We start from the raw sequence: 18,081 nt of genomic DNA on the forward strand, positions 1-18,081 counted from the left end.
AACTCTCTGAAGCACTCGGCCCGCTCGCCTTATAAAATGAAAGCATAGCAACTCCTACCGAATATCCCTCTGCTTGATAGAAGTTTCTGGCATAGAGTATTCGCACTGAAGGATGGTGGGCGGTAGGGCGCTACCGTCGTCTTTTAAGGTCGAGTTCTAGACAAAAAAGAGTACGTAAAAGATCGGCTTTCTCTTTGCTTTTCTGAGCTGTGGGCCAGATTACCAGGATGAGAGGTAGTCTTTTGCCCATTTTGGCGCCCCCCCCTTGGACGGCGCCCGGGGCACTTGCCCCCTCCAACCCCCCCCTAGTTACGCCTCTGGTTGCCTGAAAATAAATGTTTTCATTTCATTTCATTTTTCATATCGGTCATTGGCGTTCAAAAGGTTAATGTTTATCGCAGCTAGATTTCCAGATTTAAACTTTTTTAGGGTTCCGTATTAAAAAAAGGTACGCTTGCGGTGGAGTCGCACCACTCGCACATTTGTCACATTTTGTAAAGTTTTGTGACATATACAATTTGTTCTCCCGAGTTTTCGTTTTCATGTATGATGAATATGCCTACCTAACGCCTAATATTATTGTACGAGCAATTTTTACAAAAATATACATGATTCAGTGTCTTAGGTGTATTTGCTGGTTGTTGCTTGCAGTTAAATGTCATAACTCATATTTTTATTTAAATAACATCTTAATTAAAAATTAAAAAAAATCCCAATCCAAATAAACGGATGCACCGATTTTGAATATTTTTATAAAACATGAACTAAGAACCACTATTTCAAAACATGCTTTGAAATAAGAATAACTGATTTGCAAGACCGAAGTGATCCCATAAGTGTTCCGTGAACAAAGTTTTGTACGGAACTACAGAATAAATAATAGTACATAGGTACAGAAGACTCACTCTCTAACAAAACGCGTCTGTCACGATCAGCATAGATATGGCCGCTAGGTGGCGACAGCGCCACGCGCGGCTTATGGCAAACCCCGAAATTGGGGTCGAACGGATGGAGTTTTAGCTACCTGTAGCAAAGCGACAAAATCGCGGAGTGAGCCACGCCTGACGGAACACTAAAAACCTACCGGCGTGCTCATTCTTTCTTCCGTGAAAAAACCGCACCCAAATTAGTTAGTGGGATCATGCAGGTGGCGCTTAATAGGTATAAAAAATAAATAATAATTACAAATGTGGTTGTATAAAACTGATTTTTATTATTATTACAGTAATATAATGGAAATACACGGATGGCGCGCCATCACGGTTGTGACAGATACAGTTCCGAAGTATATAAATATCGTGGTGGTGCCGCGGTCTAGTCCTCCAGGAAGAAGTATTGACCTGCCCGTTTCTGTTCCATGTCCTGGAAGAAAAGGGAAAACATTAATACCTACATCACCGACCCGTTTTCCTTGTTTAGAGGTTACAAATCCCCATGAATATCAACAAATCTGCAGGACCTACAGTGATTTTAACTCACTATGTTTTTTGTTGTCCTCATTTTGCGCTCTATTTATGTTGACATGAGTGCAGAATAGAGTTGTCTATTTTAATTAGCACGACCAGAATGCCGCAGTTGCCAAAAAATGCACAGACAAATTCAGATCTAAAAACCATTGATTTGTAAATGTTCTAAAAATATGGAGATATGTACGGAAAATCGGAAAATATGAAATTTACCGATTATACATGTTTAAGTCCAGTGGTACGAGTATGAGTAACAGTATATCTTAAATTCTAACTCACCTTTCCAGTCAGATGTTTGTGAAAATGTCAATCCTATAGTCTGTATCTTTAGGTATTTAAATATAAGTAAACAAAATCTACCATCAAATGGCTCCTTAAGCCAGTTGACGGTAGATGAAAACATTACACGATCAAATAATGTAGATTAAAGTCAAGTCGTTCAGTGCCAGATCCAGGCGGTTTTGTATTTGGTTGGTTAACCAATAAATGTTATAACTATCCGAAAATGTAAATATTATTTGTTTACTTTTATTTAAATACCTAAAGATACAGAGTATTCGTTCAAGTCTCTTCAAAGGCAATGCCACCATCTGGCCAAGTCTATTTCAGCGATTGTTGCCTTTCGGAGTGCTAACATTAGAGATATGTTTGTTATATGAGTACATATTTAGCACAGATCACATTTGTCTCCATATCAAGGTGGATAACTTTATTCTATGGAGTTAACAATCATCATCATGTATTCAACTGACCTTCACAGAAGAATGTTTATTGATCCTAGGCCTGAAGTTGTTAGGGTCCCTCCTGAAGGTGATGCCCAGCAGCTCGAGGAACTTGTTCATGCCGTTGAGCAGCGACTGCGGCGCGTGCGCCGTCGCGTCCGAGGACGGCGTGCCCTCGAACACGATCACGCGGTCCGCCAGGTACGTCGCCATGATGAAGTCGTGCTCCACCACGAAGCCTGTCCGCTTCGCGTGGAGGATGAACCTGCGGGATCGTAATGTAGGTACTGTTATAGTTCACATGTGGGAGAGGTTACTAAGAAAAAAAAATGGAACAGCCACGTAAGTAGACAAAGCACTTTATAAAACATCCTGCATTCCTATAAACAGGGGAAATATGAGAGATAAAAGAGTTGGGTATCTGAAGCATAGATAAGTAAGATAATCATAAGCAAGCATACATGCACATGATACTTAGTAGTTAGGGACCACCTTAGAAGCTTGGAATATTCTTCATGTATTTATTAAGTTTTGCTAATATGATTTAAAAAGATATGCCATTACCCATTAGTGAGGTTATAAATAATTCCTTAGTGAAATGGCCCTTGTTAACTTTAGTTTCCAGTTCTTCATATGATTGTTTACAATGTTTACTACTCTCGTGAACAATAAAGAATATCTGCATTGAACTGTTTGTAAACATGAATACCAAATAAATCTGCTTACCTTTTTATAACTTTAGCTGCAACCAAACGCTGTTCAGAGTCAAGGTAAGCAGAGGGCTCGTCAATGAGGTACACATCGGCGGGCTTGCCCAAACATAGCACCAGCGCCACTCGCTGCAATTCACCTCCCGACAGGTTCTGCACCTCCTGGTCCATGATCTCCTCAATCTTCATTGGCTTCATCACGTCCGTGATAAACTGAAATAACAACAAAATACAAACATTAATTAGGTTACAATGCCGCTTTTATGTACATCACACAATAATCCATTTTTAACAATTGGAAAATACAATTCATTAAAAAAACATTTCCGTGTAATCATTGTAATAAATTAATCATATAAATGGGTTCCAAAAATCCAAAGATGCCAAATCAAGCGACAATCCTGAAAAATTACTAAAAACCTGGACATGTCCTGACGAGAAGAAGAATTCAGGGTAGTCCCCTTATAAAGTGAAGGAATGGGAGCAAGGATCCATAGGATCACATTGGTCATGGCTAGCTATATGCAGCTTTAGCCTGCTTATGCACATGAACAGTGATCGGCATGGAGGGTGCCATACCACAGGCTTCAGAGTAAAAATCTTAATATGGGACTTGAATGAATATTACTCAAATGCCGCGATTTTGTTCGTAAACGTAATTCTATAAAAAATAAAAAAAATAAAAAAGCCCTTTATTCATTGTAAAAAGTTTACATAAAAAATTTAAAATAAAACTAAGACTTATATAATATGTGTTTTACTAATGAATCCCTAGTGGGTAAAGGCCTCCTCCAATGCTGCCCATTTGTCCCTGTCTTGTGCTGTCGCCATCCAGTCTGTGCCGGCTGTTCTTTTTAGGTCTTCATCCCAACGCATTTGTGGTCTGCCCCGGCCTCTTTTGCCAAGTGGACCTCTCCATTTGGTGACTATTAATGTCCATCTTTTATCTGTAAGTCTTGCTGTATGGCCTGCCCACTTCCACTTTAGTCTTTTTGCATAGCTCAAGGCATCTGTTGCTCCTGTTTTTTCTCTTATTTTTGAGTGTCTTATTTTTTCTATTTTTCTTATATTGAGCATGCTTCTTTCTAGCGCCCGTTGACATGTAATGATTTTTCTTTGAGCTTTTGCCGTGAATTTCCAAGTTTGGCTTCCGTATGTCATACATGGCAAGACACTTGAATTTAGGACTTTAGTTTTAATGGCTACTGGCATGTTACTTTTAAATATACCTTTTAGGCTCCAGTACTTGTTCCATGTTTGTTGTATTCGCCTTTCTATTTCCGTTTCATTATTGTCTTTATTGAAGCTAGTGTTCTTTCCTAGGTAGGTATATTTTTCTACATATTCCAGCGTGTTTCCATTTATACTTAGTGGTCTTTTCCAGCTATTTGTCATTGCCTTTGTCTTACTTAGGTTCATTTCTAGTCCTACCTTGATACTCTCAATGTGTAGGGATTCCGTCATGTGATGTAGTTGCGTACATGACTCCGCTATCAACACTAGGTCATCTGCAAATCTTAAATGATTTAAGTAAGTACCTTGTACGTATATTCCTAATTTACTCCATTTTAGCTTACTGAAGATGGTTTCTAGAATGGCGATGAATATCTTAGGAGACAGTGGGTCTCCTTGCCTTACTCCCCTTTCTAAACGTAATTCTATTGAGTATTATTTTAAATAAGATTTTTAAATAATAAAATTAAGATTTCTACTTGGAATCCACAGTCCCACTGTCTGTGCTGATCACTGCACATGAAGCATAGGGATGATGGACAACCACATATATGTATACTTCAGATATATTTGTATCAATTCCAAATCATGACTGTGTTCATGAGTTTTGATTTTCTTAAATTAATGGTTCTTAACCCTTAAATGCATGATTTCTTCTTTTTGCCCGAAATTAATATATGTATCACATAATTGTTTGCCGATTCTAGGAAAAATAGTTAAAAAAAATATAATTTCGATTTTCTCTGCGAAATCAGTGTTAGAAGTTGAATTGGCTAAATCATATTTATGTAATTTTCAGTAATAGATATATGAAATATTTTACTACCATTAGAAAGGTACACTATTTGTGATATACCTATGATAAAGTTTTTAAATATAAAATAATTACAAACCCCGAAAACACCGTTCAGAATCACATACTAAAAATTATCAGCTTCTGGATTTTTTCAAGCTTTCCGACTTTTCATCTTAAAACGAATGTAATTATTATAAATTAAAAATATTGCACAAATTTAACCCTTAAATCATTACCCTAATACTTGACGTGTGGTATAAAGTTGCGTTCAAGAACATAAGCCTTTTTTTAAAATCTGTGGGCTAATGCTTTGTAGACATTTGGCAACACTATGCATTTAAGGGTTAACAGGGAGTGGATCCAGTTTTTAATATTTGTCATGATAACTTACCTGAGGGTGAATGTATGCATCTCTAATTTTTTCATGCAGCAAGCTTCGGACTAGGCCCTGTGACTTGGGAGATATCTTCTGTGGTTTATAACTAATGTGCAACTGCGGCAGGGTGCCCGAACCTGAGGAAATAATAAACTACTATATCAACTACATTTTAAACATAAGTTACTTTGCACAATAGATGGGCCATAAATTCCACAGTAGCTAAAGTACAGTTCTTCCATCAATATCCTCCCTATAAATTGTAATTGTATTGTTGTTGTTGTGTTGTCGTTGTATTGTATGTCTTTCCTTATAAATTGTATATAACTGGTTATATTAAAGTATTACAATTAATCAATTTAAAAAGTAATACAATAATCTCGTCATATATACGGGCGTAAGTCTTTACGGCAATCGTGCTGTGTTTAAATAGTTAGCAGTCCGCGAATATTTATATTTTAGCACTGTCAAACGTACGCATCGTTGCAGGGCATTTAATTTGTATTGAACTTGTATTCAAATCACTCTAATGCACATTACCATCAGTGGACAACGAAGACTCCGCGTGTCGTAAACATTTTTGAAACACAGGATGAAAATAGAGATCAAATAGTTCAGTTCTAGCCATAACAATTTTTAACAATACATTTAGCTATATTTCGATAACACACTTATAACCTCAACACGTAAGCAAAAACTTTGTGATCTGTCATCGAAAAATATAGTAATACACGTAATGTTACATTTGTTTCAATAAACGATGCAGATTATAACACAGTTTTCTTTAGAATTCTATAATATTATTTTTTCTCAATGAAGCGAAAACCGATTGACAACTTTCACAAAAGTGACGTTTGAATGTTAATGTTGCCAGATGTGTACAAAAAAAATCAATCGATGTTTTACTACGGGCGCGTTTAAGGTACATTTTTAATTGACCAACTCTTCTTGCTTAACTGCAGTTTTTGGTCGATTCTACAGAGCGTTTACAAAGAAACGTTGACGCAGGGGTGCGAAACTCCTGAGATCGGTCAAACTCGGCTCCGCTCGGCTCAGCATTGCTCCGAGCAATTATTAGGATTGGCAGTATTGGCACCACTTGACTTCCTTTTGCGTGCATGACCACAGATAGATAATCACTTGAATTTTGACAACCCTAAACAGCCGAAAGGGATAGTGCCGTATATTAGAAAGGGATAGCAAGATTTAACCCTGAACCGCTGTCAAACTTCGGTTTTGTACTATTATTGGTTGATGTCCGTTGTAGAGTTAGACCAAGTCTGCAATGATTTTGCTAGCAGACGCATTTATACGTCATAACAATTTCACAGAAGTTTGACGTTTAAAATATCACTAGCACTGCGTATGCTATCAAAATCGCTGCAGACTTTTCTTGGTCTAACTCTATTGCGTTTTAGCATTATGACCTGACTCGTTATCTACCGTTCTACTGTTTCTTAAGTTTTTATGCAGTTTTCATTTGTATTCTGGTGAAAAATAAAGATATACAGCTTGGCAAACAAGAGTAGAAATTAAAAAGTGGCAATACTTTAGCGTCGTCCCTTTCAAACCAATTTATATAAGAAAACGGGACGACTCTACAGTGTTGCCACTTTTTAAATTCTACTCTTTTTTGCCAAGCTGTAGAATATTATACTCTGAGACTCTGACACACCCACCTTGTCAGTGGAAAAAAATTAGGCGCGAAGAGTTGTTTTCCCATAGAATATTTTAATTTCGCGCCTGACAAAGTGGATGTGTTTGAGTATTTATATTGTAATGCTCAATTCACACTAATCGGTATTTTCTTACTCTTGACATGTTGAGAAAAGAGAAGCAAGTAGCGCAATTCGATAACCGATATCAAATCACTAAAGTGGATTAGCCATTACCCAAATTAAATTTCTATCTTCTTTCCGCCATGGGTGAAAACAAGCAAATAATAAATATAATCTTAAATAGGAATTGAATGTAACAACTGTCCACAGCTAAATAAATATGTACTGTGCTACATACCTTCATCAGGTTCCAAATTGCCAGCCAACATTCTGATAAATGTCGTCTTTCCGGTTCCGTTCTCTCCGAGCAAAACTAAAATCTCGGAGTCTGAGAACTCGCCAGGCTTCACGCGAAGATTGAAATCTCCCATTTTTTTGGTCATTTCCGGGTACTCATAGTGGTTCATTCTTTTAATCTATAAAAATATATATGTATAACAGGATTTCCAGTTTCACAAAAGCTTTTTGTCTACCACCAGACATCTCTTTGTACATTATAGCAACTACGAGTATTAACTGTGCTAAACGAGCTCTAGGTTTATTCACCCTCTAAGTAGAAGTTTGTATTATTGTCAGGCATCTCTGGATGGAGTTGACTGTACAATAAAACCTGCCAAAATTTTTACCTATATTAAATGTGCAGTGTGTACACTGTGTACTTATTCATTCAGTTTATTTTTAATGTATTTAAATGAATAATGAGTATAAAACCTTGCAATAATAAGAATAACTCAGCTTGAGTAAATAAAAAAATACTGACCTCTTCTTCAGTTGCTGACTCAGCAACCTTGAAGACCAAGGATTCAGTCCTGAATCTCATGTTTTCAGTGGGCACAAACCCATCAAGGAATATATTGATACCTGAGAAAAAACGGTACTTATTACTTATTTTGTTTTTGGGGTTTTCTTATACAAAAGAAAATAAAATTGATGGCCAGTTATTTTACACCGCCATGAATAACTTAATAAGCCGAAAATTGCATGGCCTCTTTATGAATGATTTTAATGCCCTTCTTGCCCTTCTGCAGCCAGCTGTACCTACACTGCTCATAAATATCTGAACATGATCTAGCCACCTTGATTTTCTATTTGTTTAATGTATTTAATGGTTACATATTTATTAATCGATATTTTAGTTGTTATATTCAATTTTAAATCAGTTAATATTAGGTACAAACCTTCTCGTACAGAGAAAGGCATAGTCACAACACCATAAGCTCCGGGCACGCCATACAGACAGCAAATAAAGTCAGACAGGTAGTCCAGCACTGACAAGTCATGCTCCACCACGATGATGAACCTGTACAAAAAAAATACGTACACTTTAATATAAAGTGTTTTAAAAAATGGTCTATGGATTAGACACCAAGCAACATAGCGACGAACATGTGTTCATACGTTAGATTCTATCAAATGTATTGCTTTCACTCGCTTGCTTCGAGCCTCATTAATTTATAAAAAATATGGTTGCACACACCTATTTTATATGCAATAAACGTCTGTCAGCTTTTTGTGATAAGTACGAGATAATAGATGATAGTCAATTCGGCTTTAGGAAGAAAAGATGTACAGTATTAACTGTTCACAAATTTATGCATGATGTTATTAATATTATTGATAGTAAGAGATATGCATTCGGGCTTTTACTTGACATGAGTAAAGCCTATGACCGCGTTCAACATAATATTCTCCTAAATAAATTATATGACATAGGAATCCGTGGAACAGCTCATGACTGGTTCAAGTCATACTTAACAAATAGGATACAATATGTAGAAATAGACTATTTTAATAAAGCAACTAACTCTCTTTATAAAATATTATCACAAAAAAGACAAATAACTTGCTCTATTCCGCAGGGCAGTGTTTTAGGCTGCATCCTTTTCTTAATTTATATAAATGATCTGGCAAAAATAATAAACACCGAATATACTAAAAGTTTCTTATACGCCGATGATATTTCTATTGTATTCTCTTGTTTAAACAGCAAAGATCTAACTCATAAATTAAATAGTACTCTTGATACCGTAATACAATGGCTCACCGACCATAAAAAATAAAATAAAAATAAAATAAGCCTTTATTGCTGTGTAACATAATAATAATATAAGTATTAAGTTGCACTATGTTTCTTTTATACTACACTATATATTTTATATCTAATTCCTTAACTAAGTGAATCGGCAACCGGTTTTCGCTTCTTCCTTTTTACAGCTTGTCTTTCGACATAGGCCTCCTCTAAACCTTTCCATTTTATCCTGTCTTTTGCAGTTCGTCTCCATGTAGGGCCAGCTATCTTTCTTATGTCGTCTTCCCAACGTTTAAATTGTCCTCCTTCTTTTCTTGTCCCGTCCCTCGGGTACCATTCCGTTATTATTTTTGTCCACTTTTCTGTTCTTTCCCTTAACATATGCCCTGTCCATCTCCACTTTAATCGTTTGTAAACATATTGGATGTTTTTGAATTTAGTTTTATTCTTTATAATTTGTAGACTAACCTTATCTCTGCGTTTTACTCCTAGAACACTTCTCTCCATTCCGTTTTGACACACTTTTATTTTGTTTAGTTGTTGTTCGGTCAGTGCCCATGTTTGACATCCATACGATAAGCATGGGAGGATACACGTATCAAATACCTTCCTTTTCTCTTTGATGGGCATGTCTTTGTCCTTCATAATTTCGCTCAAAGACCAGAATCGTTTCCAGCTATTTGTAATCCTTCTGTTTATTTCTTTTTGCATTGTATCTTCTGGGGCTATTAGTTGACCTAGATATATGTATTCGTTCACATACTGTATTTGTCCATTATTTACTTTAATATCTACTCTAGTTGAGTTTGTCATCACCTTTGTTTTGGAGGTGTTCATTGAGAGACCTACCTTGGCACTTTCATCAGATAGCTGTTGTAACATTTCTTCTAAGTTACTTGGATCTTCAGAAAACAGGACGATATCGTCTGCGAAACGTAGGTGGTTAAGTTTTTCGCCGTTTATGTTGATTCCATTTCGATCCCATTCCAAGTTTCTAAAGACCATCTCTAATACCGCGGAGAATAATTTCGGTGAGATTGGGTCGCCCTGTCTGACTCCTCTTTCGAGTGGAAATTCTTCCCCTGTTCTTTCCAGCTTAACTTGGGCCGTACTATTCGAGTAAATGTTTTTGAGTATTCTAATGTATTTGGGCTCTACTCCCTGTATTGTTAGCGCTTTCCAGATGATGCTTGATATATGGTATCGAATGCTTTATTAAAATCCACGAATCCTAAGTAATAGACTTTATTATATTCCCTGTATTTTTGGATCACTTGTCTTAGGACGTGGATGTGGTCTATCGTGGAAAATTTGCTTCGAAAGCCCGCCTGTTCTTTGGGTTGATTTTCTTCGAGTTTGACCGTGATACGTGATAGTATTATCTTTGAAAATATCTTATAAATGTTTGCCATTAGACTTATTGGTCTATAGTTACTCATGTCTCCCTTGTCTCCTTTTTTATGTATTAGTATTATAGTTGATTTCATCCAATCTTTGGGTATGCTTTCGGTTGTTAGGATGTCGTTGAATATTTCTGTTAGTCTTGGTCCAATCACTGGTAACGTGTGTTTTAGTAACTCGTTTGTTATTTGGTCTGAGCCTGGTGCTTTATCTTGTTTTTGTGTGTTGATTGCTCTTATTGTTTCTTCCTGTAGTATATTTGGTACTGGTTCAGTGTCTGCGAATATTTCCATTTGGGATTCTTCCGGTAGTGTTGTTTGTTTTTGGTATAGTATTCTGTAATACTACACCATAATCAACAACACCGACCATAATCTACAACTAAATCTAAAAAAGACAAATTTAATCCAATTCCGACCCCATCAGCGGAATCCATTAGATGTTAATTTTACCTACCTAAACGACCCAATTTTACCCGTAAAAAACTGTAATCTTCTCGGTATAAATATTGACGAAAACATTAATTGGAAAACACACATAGATAAAATTAGTTTAAAAATATCATGCTTTGCTTATGCCCTCAGAAATATTAAAAAAACTTCAGGCTTGAAAACAGCTCTTAGTGCTTATCACGCATTTACACAGACATGGCTCCAATACGGGATTGTATTATGGGGTAACAGCACAAATAGTGTAGATTTGTTCATACTGCAAAAAAGGTGTATTAGAATATTAAGTAACATAAAAAATCAAGAAAGTTGCAGACCTTACTTTAAAAAATTAAATATTTTAACTTTACCATCCCTTTACATCTTAGAAACATGCAAATTTGTACGAAAACATCCCGACCTATATAGGAAAACTAAAGACCGTCATACTAGTAACTTGAACTTAAGAAATCAAAATAAGATTGCCCTTCCTGCCAGTAATTTACAAATGAGTAATAAAAGTCCCTATAGCATATCTATAAGAATTTTCAACAATCTTCCTAAAGAAATAGCAGAAGAATTTAAATATGAGAAATTTGTAGGTCACTTAAAAACTTATTTAATAAGTAATTGTTTTTATTCTATACAAGAATTTTTCGATGATAATAAATACCATAAATAGGCATATATATACTATAAACAATTTTTTTGCGACTACTATTTGTTGTGTATTCTGTAACTTGTATAATTGTTTTATGTGTTAGATAACATTGCAATACCCTTACAGGGTGTCATATTGTGGAACATTATTAGTTAAGAACATCTGTATAAACACCAATATGAAAGCAATAAACATATTATATATTATTATTATTATATTTTTCTTTACTCGTTCTACACATGTTTGTGATGGGTCAAACAGCTAGTCAACTGTACCACCTTATTACAAATATTTGTTACTTTCAATGACTTCTCAAGTGAGAAAAGGGTGATTGATAACGCAATAAGCCTTACTTATCAGGATGGATGAGCGAACGAATCGTGCGGGCAGCATTGAGACGCTGCTTGACGTCCAGATAGGAAGACGGCTCGTCGAACATGAAAATGTCCCCGTTCTGGATGCACACCATGGCACAGGCGAAGCGCTGCAGTTCTCCACCGGACAGCGCCGCGATCTCGCGGTCGCGGATGTGAGAGAGATCTAAGGATAAGCAAGTAAAAATATTGTGATCATACTGGCAAAATTAAAGCTTAGACTTAATGATGTTCCTGGCATTGTCCGGGCTTTTTGCCGTGGCTTATGGGAGCCTGCTTCTTAATCCAGAGGAGAAACAAGGCCTTAGTGCTTAGTCCGGTTTCCATATGAAGTTTTTCTTAATCAAAAAGAGACTGGTGTCTTCGCGCAAGTGACACCCCTTAGGATTAGCCATTGAAAGTAGATTGACCATATCACTAGGTACATAAAGCTACCATTGTGACAAAAATAATCAACACTGTTCATTTTAGTTTATAACACATGGTCTTGACAATGTAAATGTGTCCTGTCCTTTAAGCAGAACAATAGATTCGGCATTGGCATCGAGCCAAATGAGAACTAATTACAAATCTGTAGACTGTTGAAACTCACTACTGGATAAGACTATTACTACTTTGCTATTTAAGAAAAAATTGTTATAATAATATTGTTTTATCAATTTTCCAGTTATGAAACCTATATGTATACTTGCATAATAGGTAGTGTTTCGTAAATTGATAAAAACGTGCTCAAACAAAGGATATACCTAGGTGCATATTCTCACAACTATTCACCTTTGTATAATTTTGTACTTAAATTGTTTTTACAGAGTACAATATATTATTTCCAACTACACTCTTGTTTCTATTAAATTGAATAAAACATCAAAACCCTACACACTCCTATACACTCCTTTTTTTGGGCAGTCTTGTAATAAGGAAATACACACAAACAAATAAAATATAACTCACCAAGCATCTTGCAAATTTCATCTATATTGTTCATATCATTTTTCCTATCCAACAGTTGTCCAACTGTTCCTTTCACAGCCCTGGGGATCTGGTCCACATACTGAGGCTTGATCAGGGCCTTCAGGTCATCCTCCAGGATCTTGGTGAAGTAATTCTGCAGCTCAGATCCACGGAAGTGGGAGAGGATCTCTTGCCAGTCCGGGGGATCCTAAAACAAAGGGCAGTTGAAAATAGAGATGCTCTTCAAGGTTTCTTACATATACTTAACGCATTCACTGCAGGATGAGGTCGAAAGACCCCATGCATTGTATGCTTAATTACAAGTTACACTAATTGCCACAGAAAAGATTTTAATGATCAAACAGGATGAGGTTTAACTCTTCTTGAACACAAACTTTAAGAATATCTCTATTCTTAAAGTTTTAGATTAGAGGGAGCATTGAAAACAAAATAATTAAGGTGAGCTCCAATGTTAATGATCAAAATAATACGACCTACTATATGTATACAAAATGGGTGCTTTAAAATACAATGACTGTTAGTGTTGCATTTAATTAATGAAGACTTATTTTAATTACAAATTGACTTCCTCCTACTTGGCAAATAGGTTAAGTTATATTAAACATGCCTATATATCTGTCTAAATTACATCTTACAGAATAGCGGCCCAGATTGGGCTTCTGTTTCCCCGCAAGGATCTTCAGGGCAGTAGACTTGCCGATACCGTTCTGGCCGACAAGCCCAAGAACTTCACCAGGCCGCGGGATGGGCAGGCGATGTAGCTTGAATGAATTCTTGGAGTAGCGATGGGTTGTATGCTTTTCCAGGTTTGACGGGATGTTGATGATGGTAATTGCATCAAATGGGCATTTCTGTGGACAAATTGTATAAAATTCAACACTAACCTTACTCAAATCTTATTATTTTTGATAGATTTGCCTCAAACAATGTATATTTTAAACATCAAAACACAAATGTATGTACTACCAGTAAGTGCATTAAACTAAATTGAAATCTGGTACCAACAATACAAACATTGTGGTCTAATTGGAACATTTTAACCTAGTACAGAAACAGTGCCTTAAAGCCATATTGTTGAACATGGTAGTGCTATAACCAAGTTTTCAAATATTTGCTTCAATTGTTATGTATTGATGTTATAAGTATATCAAAACATGGCACAGTGTTTGACTTTTCTAGTGCTCTAATGTAGGTTGGTCTCTAAACAGCTTTTGATCCTGGATAGAAATGATATAATTTTGTTAAACAATTTATCTTAAAAACGTTAAATTAACATGACCATGAAAAACATTGCGGTGATTGATCACTTTGTTTTTAGTGTTCCTTACAAAACTTTGTTCACGGAACACTTATGGGATCACTTCGGTCTTGTTTGAAATGACAAATACAGCTTGAAAGGTCTTACCTTGACACAAATACCGCAACCGATGCAGAGTTCCTCCGATATGGTGGCGATCTTGTCGTTGGGTGTCACCTCGATGCAAAGCTTGCCCATCCGCACCACCGGACAACTCTTCTTGCACTCCTGCCTGCATCGCTTCGGCTTGCAGCGATCGGCGTTCACAATCGCGATACGCGTGAGCTTGTCCGTCTCCTCATGTTGTTTATTTCGAGACATAACTGTCAACGAAAATTAACTATCAAAAAACACTTTATAAACCAGCTGTAATTAACAATTCAACAATTTCGTCTCATATGTGGCAGAATTTCCCACATAACCTCAACTTGTATTTTGTGTTTGCAGTTTTTATAAATTGCACAATGTAGTATTAAAAGGCAATTAAGGATAACGTGAGTATTACGTGTAATATTTAACTTTGGACTTGTAAAACAGCGTATACCTGGTAAAAGAGGGCGAACGTTGGCGAAATCTTGCCTACGTTCGCGTGTACCTTTACTTTGAAATGTCAAAAGGAATTATTTTCTATTTTCTTTTTTTTAACGTAGTGATTATATGCTCAGTGGTCTGTCTATCATGTGTACTTGACAGTTTGATCTGGATATTACTAAAAACGTTCATACATATTAATTATGAAAACCATTTTGTTATGAGAAATAAAAAACATATAATTAAAGTATTAAATTTCAAATTGAAATTTATAAATTGTTTAATTAAAAAATAATAAAAAATGTGATTCTACATGGATTCTACGCGTAATGTGGATTCATTTTCATAGATTAATTTAATTAACATAAATAAACCACGTTCAGTTTTTTTTTTACTGGCAAGTATACTTTGACAAGTCTCGCCAACAATGTCGTTGACATGTTGACATAAATTAGAAATAAATTTCATATTCAATACAAAAAATTTAAAGGAAAAAAATCAAAATTCTAGTATACTTTAGATAATATTGATTACTGTTGCTTCTTACAAAATGGTAGCTAGTTCTTACCTACAATTGTTATTGTGCTTAGTAGTGAAATCATTTTGAAACACTTGATACTTATCTTATTTAAGTTATGTTTTGCTAAATAACTAGGTGTGCTAGGTTGCCGAAAGTGTAGTTAGTTTACTATTTTGTTGCTGTAGGTGTGATAGTGACTGCTTATGGCTATCTAAATTAATTTGTTAACATTGTTATCAGGTGAAACTGGAAGTGTGTATAGACAGCTTGGAGTCCGCCATCAATGCCATTCATGGAGGTGCGGAAGAGCTTGAAGTATGCAGCTCCCTTCCTGAAGGTGGTCTTACACCTACAGTTGGACTGGTGAAACAAATAATACACATGGTATGTATGTCATAGTTACAAAATCGTTACTTAGTTTAGTGTGAGCACAGATCATACAACAAGATTAAAACTTAAAAGTATTCAATTATGGACTTGCAAAGCGCAATAGTGTTTTATAATTATTTTCTATTTTTCAGGTACGGAATATAGGTACAGGGTCATCTATACATCACACATGCTCAGATTGTATATGCCCAGAGTTAACTGAGGTACAAAAAACCTTTTATTCCTTGTTTGCTCTTGTTTAAACTGAGTTTCCGAAGCATAATTAGATATTGTATCTATTTCAGAAACCAAGTGTGAATGTAATGATCAGATGTAGAGCGGGTTCCGATTTTTGTTACACACCGACGGAAGTAGAAACAATGCTGTTAGACTTAGTCATAATGAAAAACATGGGTGTAAACAGGTTTGTCTTTGGTGCACTTACCAGTGAACAGGAAGTTGATGTTGTTACATGTGCCAAAATTATTGCTAAGGCGAATCCTTTGCCGGTAACTTTTCACAGAGCCTTTGATGTATGCAAGGATACTTTAGTATCTCTTGAGAAAATTGTCAAACTTGGGTTTGACAGAGTTCTTACAAGTGGTCAGAGACCTTCCGTAGAGGATCCGGAAGCATTCCAAATAATCACCGATATGATGGGCTTTTACCAGGACAAAATCCATATCATGCCTGGTGCTGGTATCAATACAGAAAATGTTAAAAAATATGTGAAACTGGGATGCCCGTTCATTCATAGCTCATGTAAAGTTGCCAGAGTGCCCAAGATTAGCAAAACTTTGAACATGGGAATGGAAATTGCAGGCCCTGAGAGAATTTTGTACACAGATAAAAATAGTGTCATTAGATTAAGATGTGCAATAAGAAATGAGCTTTTACAAATACGCACTAAATGATTTGTATTTATCTGCCTTTTAATAAATGCTCAAATCCTCATAAAAAGTGACTAAAGATCAAAATCCCCAAATCTAAAAAAAAGTGTAAGTATTGCATTACATGTGTAGGCAAGGCAACTCACATAACTTGATTACGTAATTATTATTATTTGTCGGATAACGTACGCACGCCGGTCGTACTATGGAAACCCGGCCACGGAACTGAGGGCTTACCGCGAACCACGTTCCACGTGTTGCCTCCGTGGGGGCCGATTTTTGAATCGATTTCGTCACTCGAAAATCGGCGGAAAACGGCGAAAAGCTAATTTTTGAAATACGAGCGATCGAAATTTGGAATCTAGTGGTATTGACCATTCGATTTCAATTCTATTAGTATAATTGAAACGCCTAGTAGTGGAGATCGGGGGGCACGGCAGTGCCCCCGCCAAGTCGAGCGCGAAGCAAACACTGCCGTACCATCCTTTACTGGAACCATTTCGCCGCATTTTCAGGCCCCTATTTGAGAACCTCTGGATAAGACCAGAACGCAGAAATTTTGGTCATCCAGTAAGCTATAATCACATACTTAAAATCCAAAATTTCAAGTCTGTAGGTCATTTAGTTCCGAAGTTAAGCGAAAGCAAAGTTTCGCATTTATGAAACTCACTCATGATCATCAGAATAGAACTAGTACTTCCCATAAACTCAGAGAGCTGAAATTTGGTACAGAGTTAGGGTTTAATGGCCACATAAAGGGAAAACCTAAAAATATTGCAATATCAGTCACGTTTTTAAGATCTAAGAACTGCATAAGTAAGTTTGTAATCGCATATAAATATATGATATTACAAAGTTACTGTTGCAGTTCTTACAAATAGTAGGTAAAGTAAAGTAAAGGAACAATACGATGTACGTAGTGAGTGTGAATGAAGATATGTTTAGTTATGATAAGGACTGTATCGTTTATTATAAATACAGATAAAACCTGGTCTAACTGTTGACGTGTGTATTATTTTGTATTACTATGTTCTTAAGGTATAATCTGGGGGTATTTTTAAGACATATCTGATATAAGAATGTTTTACATTTATTTTATTTTAGGGACTTTATGATGATTTTAATACCTTCTAGCAAATGTAATTCGGACAAGCCTATCGAGCTTAATTTGAGACTATTTCACCGATTCCTTAGTACGATTTAAAGAAACAAAAGGTTAATATGCTGCCAAAATATGCCATCTAAGTGTCCTTTTCATGATTGCTCAATTGAACATCCACAGAATAAATGTGGTGTATTTTATCTTTACATGAAAACGACTTTTTATGCAACATTTTGGATTCCCGTCAATTTCTGACGCCAGGGAAATGACGGAAACAGCTAAAAGAATCTACCGAAATCCAAAGCCTAACGGACATTCATGGCGTTGAACCATGGCTAGAACAGGTCGATAGAAACGCTCCATGATGGTTATATTGTATACCAAAGTCGGGGTTGTCGTAAGTAACATGCCATATTTTCAAAAAGG

The 18,081-nt window shown here is 36.1% G+C and overlaps 3 protein-coding genes and 1 long non-coding RNA gene across 4 annotated transcripts in view; 2 read left to right on the top strand and 2 right to left on the bottom strand.

Annotated features, from left to right (window-relative positions):
- LOC134668061 (annexin B9) overlaps positions 1–18,081 on the bottom strand; it is a 47,505-nt gene that overhangs the window by 20,522 nt on the left and 8,902 nt on the right. The window lies entirely within an intron of this gene.
- On the bottom strand, positions 1,191–14,892 carry LOC134667975 (protein Pixie). Its single transcript, XM_063525415.1, has 12 exons — positions 14,788–14,892; positions 14,352–14,566; positions 13,582–13,797; positions 12,926–13,133; positions 11,954–12,140; positions 8,260–8,381; positions 7,842–7,942; positions 7,320–7,497; positions 5,319–5,440; positions 2,915–3,111; positions 2,219–2,453; positions 1,191–1,362 (listed from the first exon to the last, which is right to left on the bottom strand). The coding sequence occupies exons 2-12, from the start codon at positions 14,562–14,564 to the stop codon at positions 1,315–1,317; spliced, it is 1,827 nt and encodes a 608-aa protein (XP_063381485.1). The 5' UTR covers positions 14,565–14,566; positions 14,788–14,892; the 3' UTR covers positions 1,191–1,314.
- Positions 1,400–18,081, top strand: part of LOC134668106 (uncharacterized) — a 518,821-nt gene continuing 502,139 nt past the window's right edge. The window contains exon 1 of the long non-coding RNA XR_010098715.1: positions 1,400–2,025. This is a non-coding gene — a long non-coding RNA (uncharacterized LOC134668106). The remainder of the gene's footprint in view (positions 2,026–18,081) is intronic.
- LOC134667875 (copper homeostasis protein cutC homolog) lies at positions 15,208–16,585 on the top strand. The gene is made up of 4 exons (XM_063525272.1): positions 15,208–15,327; positions 15,535–15,678; positions 15,816–15,887; positions 15,969–16,585. The coding sequence occupies exons 1-4, from the start codon at positions 15,325–15,327 to the stop codon at positions 16,575–16,577; spliced, it is 828 nt and encodes a 275-aa protein (XP_063381342.1). The 5' UTR covers positions 15,208–15,324; the 3' UTR covers positions 16,578–16,585.

The sequence above is a fragment of the Cydia fagiglandana genome, chromosome 1 (genome assembly GCF_963556715.1).
Source record: "Cydia fagiglandana chromosome 1, ilCydFagi1.1, whole genome shotgun sequence".
NCBI classification, from domain to species: Eukaryota; Metazoa; Arthropoda; class Insecta; order Lepidoptera; family Tortricidae; genus Cydia; species Cydia fagiglandana.

Bases quoted from the DNA above. Each gene is read 5' to 3' on its own strand.
- LOC134667975 (XM_063525415.1), bottom strand. From the start codon at position 14,564: ATGTCTCGAAATAAACAACATGAGGAGACGGACAAGCTCACGCGTATC. The intron at 7,943-8,259 runs GTTTGTACCTAA...GTTTTTTCTCAG, and splicing joins GCCTTTCTCTGTACGAGAAG to GTATCAATATATTCCTTGAT. The intron at 7,498-7,841 runs GTCAGTATTTTT...ATATTTTTATAG, and splicing joins AGTCAGCAACTGAAGAAGAG to ATTAAAAGAATGAACCACTA.
- LOC134667875 (XM_063525272.1), top strand. The intron at 15,679-15,815 runs GTATGTATGTCA...TCTATTTTTCAG, and splicing joins TGAAACAAATAATACACATG to GTACGGAATATAGGTACAGG. The intron at 15,888-15,968 runs GTACAAAAAACC...TATCTATTTCAG, and splicing joins TATGCCCAGAGTTAACTGAG to AAACCAAGTGTGAATGTAAT.